At 40.5% G+C, this 14,607-nt stretch overlaps 2 protein-coding genes across 6 annotated transcripts in view; one reads left to right on the top strand and one right to left on the bottom strand.

The window, feature by feature from the left end:
* The window catches only part of PDZD2 (PDZ domain containing 2), a 319,093-nt gene extending 312,030 nt beyond the window's left edge, over window positions 1-7,063 (top strand). For all 5 annotated transcript variants that reach the window (XM_054688246.1, XM_054688247.1, XM_054688245.1 and 2 more), the window contains 3 exons: window positions 235-505; window positions 2,628-2,762; window positions 4,190-7,063. In XM_054688246.1, the coding sequence (XP_054544221.1) occupies window positions 235-505; window positions 2,628-2,762; window positions 4,190-4,356 (573 nt within the window). In that variant the 3' untranslated portion in view covers window positions 4,357-7,063. The remainder of the gene's footprint in view (window positions 1-234; window positions 506-2,627; window positions 2,763-4,189) is intronic.
* A 5,505-nt stretch (window positions 7,064-12,568) lies between these two features.
* The window catches only part of GOLPH3 (golgi phosphoprotein 3), a 34,689-nt gene continuing 32,650 nt past the window's right edge, over window positions 12,569-14,607 (bottom strand). Inside the window, exon 4 of the mRNA XM_037529520.2 lies at window positions 12,569-14,490. Within this exon, the coding sequence (XP_037385417.1) occupies window positions 14,066-14,490 (425 nt within the window). The 3' untranslated portion in view covers window positions 12,569-14,065. The remainder of the gene's footprint in view (window positions 14,491-14,607) is intronic.

Below are 14,607 nucleotides of genomic sequence, written 5' to 3'. Positions count from 1 at the left end.
CAGGGAGGGCCAGGCACATTAGACACAAGCCAGAAGATGAGCAGAAGTATGTCAGGTGTTGCCACTGACATTTATCGTTCCATCCATCACACCGAATGTGTTTTTGATAAACCAACTAGTTACATGATTTAGAAAAACTTGCCACTAGAAAATTCCTTCACTATACATGAGCAGTCACCATCTCCCTAACTGGAGGTCATAAATGAACTTGGCTTTTGTCCTCTCCTGTCTCAGGTGCACAGGGTGTTTTCTCAGGGGGCAGCGTCTCAGGAAGGGACTGTGAACAGAGGAAATGTCCTCCTGTCAGTCAATGGCACCTCACTGGCTGGCTTAGCCCATGGGGATGTCCTGAAGGTTCTACACCAGGCTCAGCTGTACAAAGACGTCCTTGTGGTCATCAAGAAAGGGAATGGCCAGGCCAGGCCCATACCCAGGCAGGAGCCTTCCACCACCAATATGAAGAGCTCACTGTCCAGAAAAACCATCCCCCTAGAGCCTGCAACAGGTAAGACACCAACCCGTTCGGGGATCAGCAGAGTGTGGGCACCTGGCAGGGCAGATTCTGACTGAACACAGAGGAAAATAACTATTGTCACCTGAGTCAGAAACCAAGTGTAGTCTGGTATTTGTAGGTGCTTTTTGCAAAAACAAGGTTACATGGTAGTAAAAGCCATACAGCTGAAGGTTTAAAATGACTACTAAGAAGGACGCCCCTTCATATCTGCAGCTTCTGGGTAAGACTAAGTGGCTGGTGTAAAAGAGACTCTTGTGATGGAGGAAACCATTTGGCCTTCAGAGACATGAGGTTGTGTAGTCTTTCCTGTTGTAGAAGAAAATAAGGGAGCAAATGTGTTAAAAAGAGCGACCGCAACCCTGTCAACCAAAAGCTGGGTTCAGAGCCAGATTTTCTCTGTGCCCTGCACTGTCCTAGTCAGGGTCCACAGTAAGTTGAGCTGAGTACTCAGCTCAGCACTGCTTCTATTTCTGTACCTCAGGCTTCTGTAGTGCCCCCTCACAGTCAAGGAGCAACTCTATTTGCCTCTGGACTAGAGTCTACAGCAGCTCAGGGCATGGCCTTCTGGGAGGGGCCTTTGGTTTCTTCTCAGCATCTCTCCCTGATAATTAAGTCAGTGCTACTCAACTTGACTTCCTATGGCTTGAGCTATTTGTAATGGCTTAGCTGGAAAATGTGAAACTTTCTTGTCCAGATGCCTTGGAGCTGGCAGGGTGGTTTCCCTTTGCTCTGTTGTCTCACTTCCACTCTTCTAACAAGCTGAAGCTCTCCCCATATGGGAACACACAGTTATGCTCACCTTGGTCCAGCACCATCTTGTTGGGTGCATTTCCCGCAGGATCCCGGGAACTTCCTGACACTAACAGTTTGCAGACTTTGGATGCAGAAGGTTCTTCTGTCATTGCGGGCACCTTTGGGGGCATCTAGCCTTGAACCAGCTCCTAGAAAGACCCAATTAGAAGCACATGGAGGGCTTAAGCTTATTTCTTCAATCGGGAGCACCCAACTCGGGGCTTGATGCAGCAGCTGCACACTAGAGCACTGGGCAGCTTTCTAAACTCCTAATGCCAGGAAACTCCCCAGCTAAGTCAGAAACCCTAAGGAGTGGGAGAAGGGTGTGCATCAACCTCTTTTTAAGGTTCCCAGGTGAATTCAGCAGTGGCTCGAGTTGAGAGTCACTATAATGGGCCATTTTCCTCAGTAACAGCAAGTAATACCATTTACTGAAAAAAAAAAACTACTGCTTCTGAGAGTAAATTTCCTTCAGAAGGCGTGGAGGGCCTTCTTTAAACCAGGAAAATGGACTTGCCTTATGTTCAAAATGATGCTGCTGGCTTGGCCTCAACCCTAAGTATACAGTTTAATCTGTTTGGGGTCATTCCTTTGCCGCCCAAGCAAGGAAGTACGCCTTTCCAATCCACCCTTCCTGACACAGTGTGGAAGGGACAGCTAAGGCAAGTTTACATTTCCTATCTCCAAGATGGAGCTGGCCTGGCATCTCCAAACTAGTACACCAAGTGGGAACAGGTGCGTCGCCATAGAAACACTCCTCCCAAAGTGGAGCAATGAAGGCAATTAGTGTGTGAAGACGGCTGTGACCTGAGGCAGTTGCCAATCACAGGATCTTGTGTGGCCAATAGGGAAGGAAGCTCACGGGTGCCAGGGAGCTTGGAATCCATGATCAGAGTCTCATCTGAGTCCTGGCAGTTGGGTGTTGTGGGTTTTCAGTACCAGCCTATGAGGCTCTGCTGCCAGCAGGGTTGACAGGAAATCAAATTTGCTTCCCTAAGTGTGACCTCAGTCCTCACTGAGACGTGCACCACAGGAATGTGGGGCTTGACGGGAGCAGTCTGGCTTCTCAGGGTTTCTGCAGGGGTGTAAAAGCCTTTCCCATGGTTGCAGACAGTAAGCTTAAAAGGACCAAGAGTGCACGTACAGCAGGAGGGCCAATCTGCTCCCCGTTGGAAGACCAACCTCAACACTGGTCTTAAAGGTTAAGAACAGTGCAAGTTAGCGGAGACTCGAGGTGCCAGGGCGAGGTATGTGGGGGGACCTAGACAGAAGGTGATGAGAATCCCTGTCATCGCCATCTTCACAAACATTGTTCCTGCAGGGAGAAGTGTCGCTGCTCACGATGCTCTGTGTGTTGAAGTGCTGAAGACCTCGGCTGGGCTGGGACTGAGTCTGGATGGAGGGAAGTCGTCTATGTCTGGAGATGGGCCCCTGTTCATTAAGAGAGTGTACAAAGGTAACGTCCTAGAAACCCACTCAGGCACAGGAAAAGATGCTTAAACTTGTAATATTAGGTATTATTTTTTAAAAAAAATCTCAATTTAGTGTGTTTAATGTAAAGGATCTGGAAAGAGGAGAGCATTCATACTTTCTGGTGGAAGTATGTATTCAATCATCTCTGGGGAAAAAGCTGGCAATTCCTGCTAAAATGAAAAACAGAAACTTAACTTGTTATATATTGTTTATCTCTCCAGCAGAATGACAGGTAAACTACATTACATTCATAAAAGGGGAAACTATACAGCAATTCAAGAAGGAAATGAGATACATATATGTTAAATGGGACCAGTTCAAAAACAGCATTCCATGGGGGAAAAGGCAGATGCAGATTCTGTGCACAACTGTAAAGAACTAAGAAGTGTCAAAAGCTATACAAGACCTTTTGGGGGAAAGGCACAGAAGCTTTATAGAGGGCATTTTTTTCAAATCTCAATAAATGTAGAGACTTACCCTGTTTTGGCCACATATAATAGAAAACCCAAAATAACAACGGTTTAAATGAGAGAAGTTTCTCATGTAAAAGTCTTTCTCTGGTCTGCAAAACACATGGTTTACCAGACTCATCTCATTAACAACCCCGTGTCCTAACAAGACAGATAGTGACATCACCAATTTGCAGGTGAGAAAAGTGAAGTTTAGAGAAACTTGCAACTTGCCTGAAGTCATACACTTGACACCAGAACCCAGTATGACTGCTACTCAGTATCCTTCCCACTAACGCGTGACCTCCTCGGATCTATCAACCAATATCTGTTTAACAATTATAAGCTGAGCCTGTTTTCCTGCATTTATTGACCATTTGGATTTTACCAACTGATTTCCTATGCTCAGCTTTCTCTTTATTCTTAGTGATTTGTAGTTCTTTATCCGGTCTAGATATTAACTCTATTGATTACATTGAAAATCTTTCCCTTATCAGTTGCTTTTTTTCTTTAAAGATGTATTTAGTTATGCGTGCAAGAGCTGAGGTACAGGCCAGAGATGCAGGGGGTGAGAGGATGCACCAGAGACAGAGTGGGGAACAGAACAGGCAGACTGACCGAAGTACAGTGCTGAGGGGAGCAGCAGGAGAGACAGCAGAGGTCTGCTGCGCCATGTGGATTGCTCCCTGGCTGGCAGAGGCTTTGGATTGCTTCATAGTGCGGTGCTTAACCCATTGCGCCACCAGGGAGGCCCTCAGTTACTTATTTTTATTGAGAGGTGGCAGAGAGAAGTGGCAGGGGAAGGGGTTCCAGACTGCCATTTTAGTCCAATTTTTGAGTATATGCATTTTGTGTCTCATTTAAGAAATATATCCTAAGAATACAGATTTTTTTTTAGCTTACTTGGAATTTAATTCAATGCTGTGAAAGTACCAACCTATATTGGACTTTATTCTCCCAGGTGGAGCAGCTGAACAAGCAGGAACGATAGAAGCTGGAGATGAAATTCTTGCCATTAACGGGAAACCCCTGGTTGGGCTCCTGCACTTCGATGCCTGGAATATTATGAAATCAGTCCCAGAGGGGCCCGTGCAGTTGGTCATTAGAAAGCACAGGAATTCTTCATGAAACAAGCACGAGCGCGGACACTCACTGACAGAGCTTGCACACTTTCTGTTTCCTTCTTTCTTTAGCAAAGCCGAACGACTTCTGTAATTGATGGTTCCTGGAATAACAAACAGTGCTATGGGCAAGGACTATAAGAATCTCCAAGTTTTTACTTAAACCTGAGCTGACACATTGTGTGCGCAACAGCAATGGAGCTGGCCTCTGGCAGCCTTCCGCCTGCGCTGCCTGGGCCGAGAGGGTTCCCTTTGTTCCAGTGCCTGTCCCCTACCTTCACGTTCACTGAGGGGGACACAAGCTGTGGCCCTTCTTCATCTGAAACATTTAGCCAGAACTTCGCATCCCTTTTGCCACCTCTCCCAATACACCCAATTCTGGCAGTCAGGGAGCTAACAATGTCTGAGGGGCAACACAAATGGACTATAGTTTTATATAATTTTGTAAGTAAGTAATAGAATGCTTTCAGGCACATTCCATGGAAGGAAGACTTGTAGGTCTGTATGTTACCCTGAAAAGAAAGTGAAATTTTAAACAATTATGACCTAATGGTTAGGCTGAGCTCAGGAATTATCCGAAAATGAAAAAGTAAACTACAAAATGAGGTATTTTGTAGTGAGTATAAAGTGCAACATATGGATGCAGAGTTCAACTTAGTAGGTTATTGATCGCTGGGAAGTGCTGATCATGACCTGAAAGTGTAAGTCGTAAGGCTGTTTTACAGAAATGCAGTTCTGATAAACTGTACTAAAATAACTATGAGCTTTGCTGCTTAGAATGAGCAGAAAGTTTCAGCTCTGAAAGCACCTTGCATCTAGCTGGGAACCTGTCTTGAGTAACCTTGAATTCAAGACTGTTCTACACAAAAGCAGGCAAAATATCACAGTCACTGGGTTTCCATTTCCATATTTAGTACTCTCCAACCACAGATTTTAATTTTTAGAAATCAAGTATCTTTGGATTTACAGACATGCATTGTATTTACAATCCAAACAGACGTAAAATAATCCTTTTAAGGGCAATTTTTTTTGTTTGTTTGGGGGTTTTTCCTTCCCCCTTTTACCAATAAGCTTAAGAAAGGTTATGCATCAAATCTCTTTTCCTCACCTGGCTATAATGACATAGCTCTATAGTGACTGAAGTCTTTGCTGTTTTTGTTTTCCTGTTTGCAATTTCTTCCTTCTGCCAAACATGTCTCTCTACAGAGGACTGTTGTGACACACTGCTTGTGAAACTTATCCCAGCTGCTCTCTTTAGGAAGCACAAGCTTCTTCACAGTAGCAATTCCCATTCGATATGCTGATCATTGTCACAAAATTGGCTTTTCTCTCCCCGTACTGTACTTTCTTTTCTTACTCTAAACTTCACATCATCAGTTTCATTTGCCAAAATGTAGTAAGAAGAAGAAAATGGAGAACAACGGGGAGTCACTCTTTCAAGGGAAAGGAGCAGAACTACGTGGTCACAACCCAAATCCTCAGCAGGCACAGGTCAGCTGAGTCCCGGGAATAAGGGTAAGACTGCACACCAGTGCATGATAACACTAACGTTTTATGTTGGAGAGTTCTTTAACCTACAGTTTGGGTCTATCTATAGCTTAGAGAAAAGAACTGAGGTCATCAGGCCTCTGATCATGGAGGTGCTCTGTACATCATTTTTCTAAATGACCAATCCCAGTAAACCTCTGTGGAGGTTTCTCAGATGGGAGCGAAGTATCTAGCTGGTGTGAGCCCAAATTCCTCCTTTTTTCACAGGCTTATTATATAAAAGAGAATGTAGTACAGACATTAGCTAGAAAGACCTGATTCATTTAGCTTCTACTTTTCACTACATTTGCAGGTAGGATACTATAGGAAGTCAGTGCAAGGTGCATGCTAGATTGTTTTTTAGTCTTTGGGGTCAGTTTCTGCTTTCTTGCTTAAATAACAAGAGGCTACTGAAATTCAACACCAACAACTATTTTTTGCCTCCATTCTTCCAGCTGTGCCTACTAGTAAGAAATAAATGCACAGGCCTTTGTGGACAGGTATTTTTAGAGTAATGTGGAGTAACAGGGTGGTCTCCTCTAAGAGTCCCTAATCCTCACAGCTGAGAGTGCAAGGGTAGACCTCTGGCTCACTAAACTATGTTAAAATCATCAGCCATTTCTACTAGATCTGCCAGAAGGGATCCCTGGCCTACAGTTGGAATTTAAAGGAAGAAGCAAAAGCTAAACTGTCTGTGACCCTAAGATAAAAAAGCTATTTATTTGTCTTCAGTGTTCAAGGCATGACTAGTATTTCTAATTAGTCTAATTCCCACACTTCCTGAAGTGAACACTAAATGTATTGTCCTGCTAAAACTTACATTGTTTTGGTTTATTAACTGGTCAGTCATTCACAATAAGCTATGAGGGTAAGTATGTGTTATAACATGTAAATCATAGTTGCAAGATCTATACCATGAAGGTTGAAGTAGCCTGGGTTTCATTTCTATCCTCCCATAAACATCTCATTTACTTTTATGGTTGACTTAATTGCACCACATCTGTTGTATGATATTATACATTATCCTTTATTTATGTAATATAAAATGCCTTATATATTAAAGAGTAAGTGCAATAATATGAAATAGCCTGTACATTTTAAAAATGTTGTCGCCAAGTTATGTAAATCCACGTATCTGTAAACAACCTTTTTTAAGTAATTTTAAAAAAAATAAACACTTGGCTTACTACTTGTCTTTATGGTTTGTTTTTCCTTTTCAGATCTGCAATATAAAGAACTTTTTAAAATACCAAGATAAGAAATGTTTATTACTACCTGCATGGGTGATAGGTCCAAAGGCAACAGAACTCAAATCAACTACTCTCTACCATAGCCACACTCAAGCTCTACTACAACCCAAAACTGTTCTACTCTGGAATCTTAAAACCAATCACCCCAAGCTTTTACAACTTCCTAATCTTCTGGCTCTTTCTCCTCCCCTTACTCCCACTACTATTTATTTTCAATTGCAGACTTCCAAATCCCTTCACAACTGTCCATTTTCTCACCCATCAGAACCCTTGCACTTTCTCTTCTCTACTCATTCTAGACCCATGGTAGAGCACAACCCCTGTCCAGTCCATAGGCTCAGCTCCCTCCCTCCAGCTAATCCTGAGCGCTTCCAACCCAGAATAGGTTCCCACTATTCTCAGAGGAAATTCTGCAACCACACAAAACGATGCTGCTATAAACTCAGTTTCCAACCTCAACTGGACTCTCATACTTGGCAACTGTTTCCTTGTGAGTTTTTTCTCACTTTTCCGTAACGAGTACATTTCTTCATTTTTCTCATAGCACCTACCCATTCACCTTTTCCAAATGTGGACAGTCTGGGATCCTACTTCACAGAGTGAAAAAGCATCTAGTTTATTTAGGCTCTTTCAGTTTTCAGACAGATACAAACATAGAGCTGCTCAAGAAAGAAGGCAATGTGGCATCTCACAGAAACCCAAGAATAGGATCTGGCATATGAACAACCCCAGAGAATGGAGGAACTCCAGGGTTTATAGGTCTTCATTTGATGCCCTCCACCGATAGGGTTCCACTGCTATTTGAGGGTCTATGTTTACACCACCAGTTCTCTCTCCGCCAGCTGGCAGCCATAAACCTAACGCTTCACACCTTAGACCCTCCCATGAATGCTGCTTCTCGTTACTTTGGCCCTCACTCTATGTCTCAGAAGTTCTGTACACAAGCAAGCTTGCTGCCCACCACATTTTCCTTATGTACTCCCAAAAGATTCTGAATGGCTAAGTCCACCCAAACCTGAGTATTTTTTTTCTTCCTCCTGGAAGACACAGTGCTTGTCTACATAACCCTTCTCTAAATATACTAAAATAAATTCAAAAAGGAAAAGGAAACACTCAAGTTTTAACAGTATAGAAATAGCCACACACCACTCTATGAATGATGATGACTACGTACCATGTACAAAACAACCCAAAACCAAGCTAAACCAGAACAATGAAAAGGGATACAATTCTCGCTGAATGAAAAAGCAAAGGTGGTATGGAATGAGTTCTAAAGAAGATCACCAAACACTTACTTAATTTGGAAAAAGGGTATTATAAGAAAAGACATTAGGATAAAAAAAAAAAAATTGTGAGAGGTGTTGATACATAATTTTTCAAAGCCTGGAGCAAACTCTAATGGAAAAACTCCTGATCATTCTCATTCAAATCAGAATACACACAAAAAGGATATTCACTGTTGTTTCTATTGTATAACGTTTTGGAGGTACAAGCCAACATATTAGGCCAAAAGTGTAAACAGAAGTATAAACAGTGGAAAGAATCGAAAGTATCATACTTTACACATGATATAGTTGGTACATGTAAACACAAATCCATCAATTTAAAAACTATTAAAATATGAGAATAGTAAGGTGGCTACCAAAAATCATTCACCAAAACTTGGGGCCTCCCTGGTGGCACAAGGGGTTAAAACACAGCACTATGAAGCTATCTGAAGCCACTGCAGCACAAGTTCGATCCCCCACCAGGGAGGTGACCAAGATGGCGCAGACCTCTCGTCTCGCCCGCTGCTCCCCTCAGCAGTGCATTTCAATCGATCTGCCTGTTATGCTCCCCAGTCTGTCTCTGGTGAATCCTCTCACCCCCCACATCTCTGGCTTACACCCCAGTTCTTGTATGCATACATGAACAAATCTTAAAAAAAAAAAAAAAAATCATTCACCAAACAAAAGCTTTCCTATTTATTACAGCAGAACACATTTTGGGAAAGAACACCTAGTCACAACAACTGAAAATACGATTAACTTTAGCAAGGACTAGCGAGACCTAAACAAATCACAAAACTATGAAGGGACATAAATGGGAAAAGCAATTTTTTTTTTAAAGATTTATTTATTTATACAAGCACTGGGTACAGTCAGAAGCGTGGGAGGGTGAGAGAATTCACCAGAGCCAGAGCGGGGAACAGAACAGGCAGACTGACGAAATACACTGCTGAGGGGAGCAGCAGGGGCGGCAGGAGAGGTCTGTGCGCCATGTGGGACCCTCGCCTGGTGGCCGGGGATCCAACCGGCGCTGCAGAGGCTGCGGGCAGCTTCGCAGCCCAGCGCTCAACCACTGCACCACCAGGGGAGGCCCAGGAAAAGTAATTCCATACAAAAAGGGGTAATAGAAAATAACCTAGGTTAAACCCCATACTAAACTATTTTAAGAAAAAAGAGCATAAAGAGCAAATATAATCCCTATAGACAACAAAAGCACACCAGGAAACACATGGCCAGGAGCCAATGAAAACTATAACTTACTGTCTCAAAATGAGTTACAACGTATCAAGAAAATAACACAAAATGAGTGAATAATATAAACTGAAATTAAGAAAACTCATTAAAACAAGAAAAACATTAATTTTGGAAAAGAGTAAGCTAGAAAGATCATTCACAGTGAATTAACAATATTGAAACACTTAAAGAAAAAAAAAAAAAAAACAAAAGCAAAACTGACCAATATAGAAGATATTAAGCCATTTTTTTGGGATTCCCCAAAAAAGAAAACCTAAGCATTTCTGAGTATTTTTTGAAAAACCCACCAAACACCAAAGACTGGGACAACAACTGTATCACAAAGAGCTAACACCCGCAGTATATGGAAAGTCCTGATAAGTCAATACATAAAAACATTAATGCTTATTAAGAAAACGGATAAAGAACAGGAACAGGTAATTCACAGGAAGAAAACACCCATTACCAATAAAGATAGTAAATAATAATCAATCCCCAATAAATAAAATTTGATAGTTCTTCCCTATTAGCTTAGCAGGAACCAGGATTGATGACGGCTTGTAAAAGTACTGGCTAGGTTGGGAGGAAACCAGCAGCCATATTACTGGGTAAAGTACGTTAACAGAAATCTTAGAAATCAATATGGCTCTATCTTTTACATTTTCAAGGCATACTTTTTGAGCAAATTCATTTCTATTAATGCCTCCTCTAGAAATCAAAGACGTACAAAAGTGTGTATTAAAATACTCTGCAATAATAAAAAAACCTAATATCCAAATGTTCACTAGTGGAAAATTTAAATTATACAATGAAGCCAGAAATGATGTGTGCTTATTCCAAAAACTCCCCATGAGTTAAGAGCAAAAAGCAATCTGCAAACTAGCTTATGACAACAGTGGGAATCATATTATTATACATTATGATCTACCAGAAATACCTACATAACTATTAACATTGGGTTAAAGAAGTATAGTTATCAATTTATTATGTTACCATCAACAGCCCTTTGAAGGATAGCCCACAAGGTATGAACATTAATATCACTACCTTACTAGTGCTATTAAAAAATATCTGAGAAGTGCAAAACTTACCAGAGCCAGGGATGTCATCTTGGGACCCAGCAGATAGACTGCAAAGAATTGGAAACTACTTCAGGTTGCCCATCATCTTGATCTGAATGAAAGGTAAATGAAGCACTATTAGCTGACAATATATAAGAAACTAGTACAAGACAGAAAGGCACGGAGTTGTAATTAAATTTCATAAACACCTCACATGGACTTGTGACTGGTGGTTTCCATACTCCTGGGGCAAGAGTAGCCATATCTGGCAGTGATGGACCTTTGTCATAATCAAGCTGGATGTCATTACATATTGCTCCTGCACTGGCACTGAACCAGGAATCAGTTCCTGTCACTTTCCATACTACCAAACTTAAGGTTTGTAAAACCATCTGTTCACAATAATGGAAAGAACTGAGTGATGAAATGTGTCCAATACCACTGGCCAATCTTGTTTCAGCAGATTATGTTGTTTCTTTTGAGAACACACAGAATTGGTCAATTTTTTTCATCCCCAAGGAGAGTTTATGAAATTTATACCAAGGTAGTAGAATAAAGCAGGGATGTCCTTTTATCATCAATGTAGTTGCACCATAAGAATATTTTGCATATCTACTATTATGGTTTTTGTCTGTTAGAGAAAAGAAGCCTCACCTCCACCCCTTCTAGTACCCGAATAAGAAAGGGAAAATCTGTAGCTGAATGCCATTACTGCTACTTGATCATTTCAGGATTAAAAACACTTATCTGATAAATGTGAGATTAGACCAATCATCTTCTCCAAGCTTTTTTCTTCCCTGAATAAAGACAGTAACTGGGGATTGAAAAGGTTAAAACAAGAGCACAGGACATGCACTCAAAATGCAGAAAGGAGTAAGCTTTCTCTTTCCCTTCTATTACAGCATTGTTCTAGAGCACATTATTTTAAGGAACACTCATCAATTAAACAACACATGAAGTAAAAAAAAAAAAAAAAAAAAAAAAACACAGCAGCCAGCTACTAATTCTTTTCACACATCTTTAAGTTTTATTAAAATTCACTGCCTGATTCTTGGATCTGAAGACTTTTAACCAAAGTGCATAAATCATAAATCTACTCTTAACCATACGGACTAGAATTATTTCAGTGGTTGCCCCATACCTGTTTTAAATAAAGAGCACTGTAAGCAGCAAGTATTTTCTAATAAAAAGCATTCTAATAACACACTCCCCCTCCAAACAGTAACACCTTTCGTCTCCTCTGGATATAGAAATACAGAATTGAGGCCACATATAGGTAGAGCTGACTAGGAATTCTGCTCTGAAACAAACACTGACAGAAACTCAGGTGAGACTGTATACCCCGTGTCTGAAATAAAATTGCTGCTAATGAAGAATTCTTTAGAAACACCAATTACCTCTAAAATATTTTCAAGAGAAAAAGAGTAAATCTGCACCTGATAAATTCAAGAACATTGATATCAATGTCCAGTATCCATTTTATGAGAAAAAATTATACATTAATAGTATCCATACTTAATTACCACCAATGGTATAACTTCTGGGAGAAAGCCATTGTAGTGGTTGGAACACCTGTCTTTTTCCATGCCTTTAAGACAGGATTGGCAAATTATTTATGGCCACCTATTTAAAAAAAAATAGTTTTATTGGAACACAGTCTCACCCATTTATCTGTATTATCTATGGCAACATTCATTCAGCAGAACTGAGTAGTTGCCAACAGACACCATAAATGGCTCACACGACCTAAAATATTTACTATCTGGCCCTATGAAGGTTGAGAACCCACATGAAACACGACCACACCATAGAAATACTAAGTAAAACTTCATTAGAAAGAAAACTAAGGCAGAATACAAAAATACGAATGACATGCTTGCTCTGATTCAGGCACTTTCAAGATCATAGTTTATTTATTACTTCAGATAAAAAGATAGCTTACATATTAGGGAAGCCTTTAAAATTCAACTGTAGAGTTATACACCATCTAGTACTTTTGCAGTGAATGTTAACCAAAAAAATCTCTAAACACCTGAAAGCCCCACTATTAACATGAACTATGGTAATAAAAAATTTGACATTTAATTTGTTCCATATATAGTATTTACATCAAGAAACCAATGATGCGATAAACAGTGATAAAGAAATAGTAAAAATAAACTTTAAAAAGCAAAGGCTTATATTCTTACAATGTGCTAATTACCATAATTGTATATAAAAATTAAAACATAGCAGAGCTTTCTGTTACAAAATTCTTAATCATCTGAGCTGTAGTCATTACCTCCTAACAATTTACATGCAACACCTGCTAGGACTGACATTCGATTCTCCCTCCCAAGAAAGTATGAGTAGCAGATAAATGACACTTAAGAGCAGACATTAATTTACGTGTGGACAGGGAAAAAAACAACTGTACTCAAGAGCAGTACTGGTCACAAGCCTCTTCCCTATACAAATAAAAACAGTAAGACAAAAAAAAAAAAAAATTCCGAACAGGAGATACACAGGCAGAATATTGTGAAAGGCATAGCGCAAAAACCTTGGGACTAATCAAACATGTATCTTTTCACTCCCCTTCAATGATGACAGGTCTATTTTGTCATCAAATAATAATGACTGAAGCAAGTGAGGGATACCAGGTGTACAACTAATTAAATCTTGCAAAATACTAAGATGGAGGCAGGGGTGGCCAGAAGAAGGGACAATTTATATATAATTCAAACTATATACAGTGTAACTGGAATGCAGCCCATCGCAGCCAAACCATTCTGTGAAACAATTGGACCTTTATGATTTAATAGGTAAAATTATAGCAAGTGTAATAATACAATAGATTTACATGGGAAGCAAAATCCAAGGGGCATTTTATATTATTTACTGTGTTGTCTCAATTTAAAAATAATTTTGTTAAGTATACATCTCAACTGAGGTCTATGTATAAAATGTCCTAATAGATACAGATATTTACCTTTGGTGAGTTGAAGGCCTTTTTGTGACTTCCATCTGAATTGTAGGAAGAATGCTAGATGTACATGCACATGTGGGGAAAACTCAAGCTGAGGTAATCCAGAAGATGTGCATGTAAGAAGACTGGAGGTACTTTGAAAGTCAAAGTATACCAGAAACCGCAAACAGGTAACAGTGACAATGGCAACAAGGAATGGAATGCCAATATGGCAGTAAAACTTGTTTTAAAACAGAAAGAGGAAGGCCTCTCGTACCAGCAGAATCCTGCATACATAGGAAAAAGAAAAAGCCACCCACCATTTCCTAAAACAAAGGCCAATTATAGTGTGGAAAGTACAAATTGCAGAAAACCAGAAGTCAATAAACTACTGGTTTACATAAGGGATAGGAAAACACTTCATTCTGAGCAGTTACTTGGTGAACGCTGCCACCACCGCCCACAGAACCTCGCTGGTGCTGGCCTTCAGGCATTCCACCTCAGGATCCAAGTCGAGGAGCTGCCTCACTCTCTTGGTGGCTAAATCATATTGCTCGTCCAGAAGAGGAGCAAAAGCATTCTCCAGAACATCTGAAGCGTGGGCTAGGTAAATGAGGGCCAGCAAGCGCTTGTCCATGCGGTGGGGGTCATTCACCCACTTGTCAAGAACAGCTTCTTGTACCTTCTTGATGAGGCGTTGCTTAATGTTGTTGTTGGTGAGGGGATGTGTCGTCATGTCAAAAAGTAGGAAGTTCTGTTTCTCTGTTGTCAATACACCCTTTTCCACTAGGTTTTTAGCTAATCGTTCCCGTACGTTTCTTAATTGATAATGCAATTTTAATGGATTCCATGTCTCACCTAAATAAAAAATTTCAGAGGTCAGAAACGACAGGTTAGAAATAGTAGATATTGTCTGGTAGTTCTGTAAGATTCTGTAGTTAAAATGAAATTTTACAGTAAAAATTGTATTACTTT

This window comes from Talpa occidentalis, unplaced genomic scaffold (genome assembly GCF_014898055.3).
Source record: "Talpa occidentalis isolate TD23 unplaced genomic scaffold, MPIMG_talOcc4v2.1 talOcc4.6, whole genome shotgun sequence".
In the NCBI taxonomy this organism is placed as follows: Eukaryota; Metazoa; Chordata; class Mammalia; order Eulipotyphla; family Talpidae; genus Talpa; species Talpa occidentalis.
This window is presented reverse-complemented; position numbering and strand designations above follow the sequence as displayed.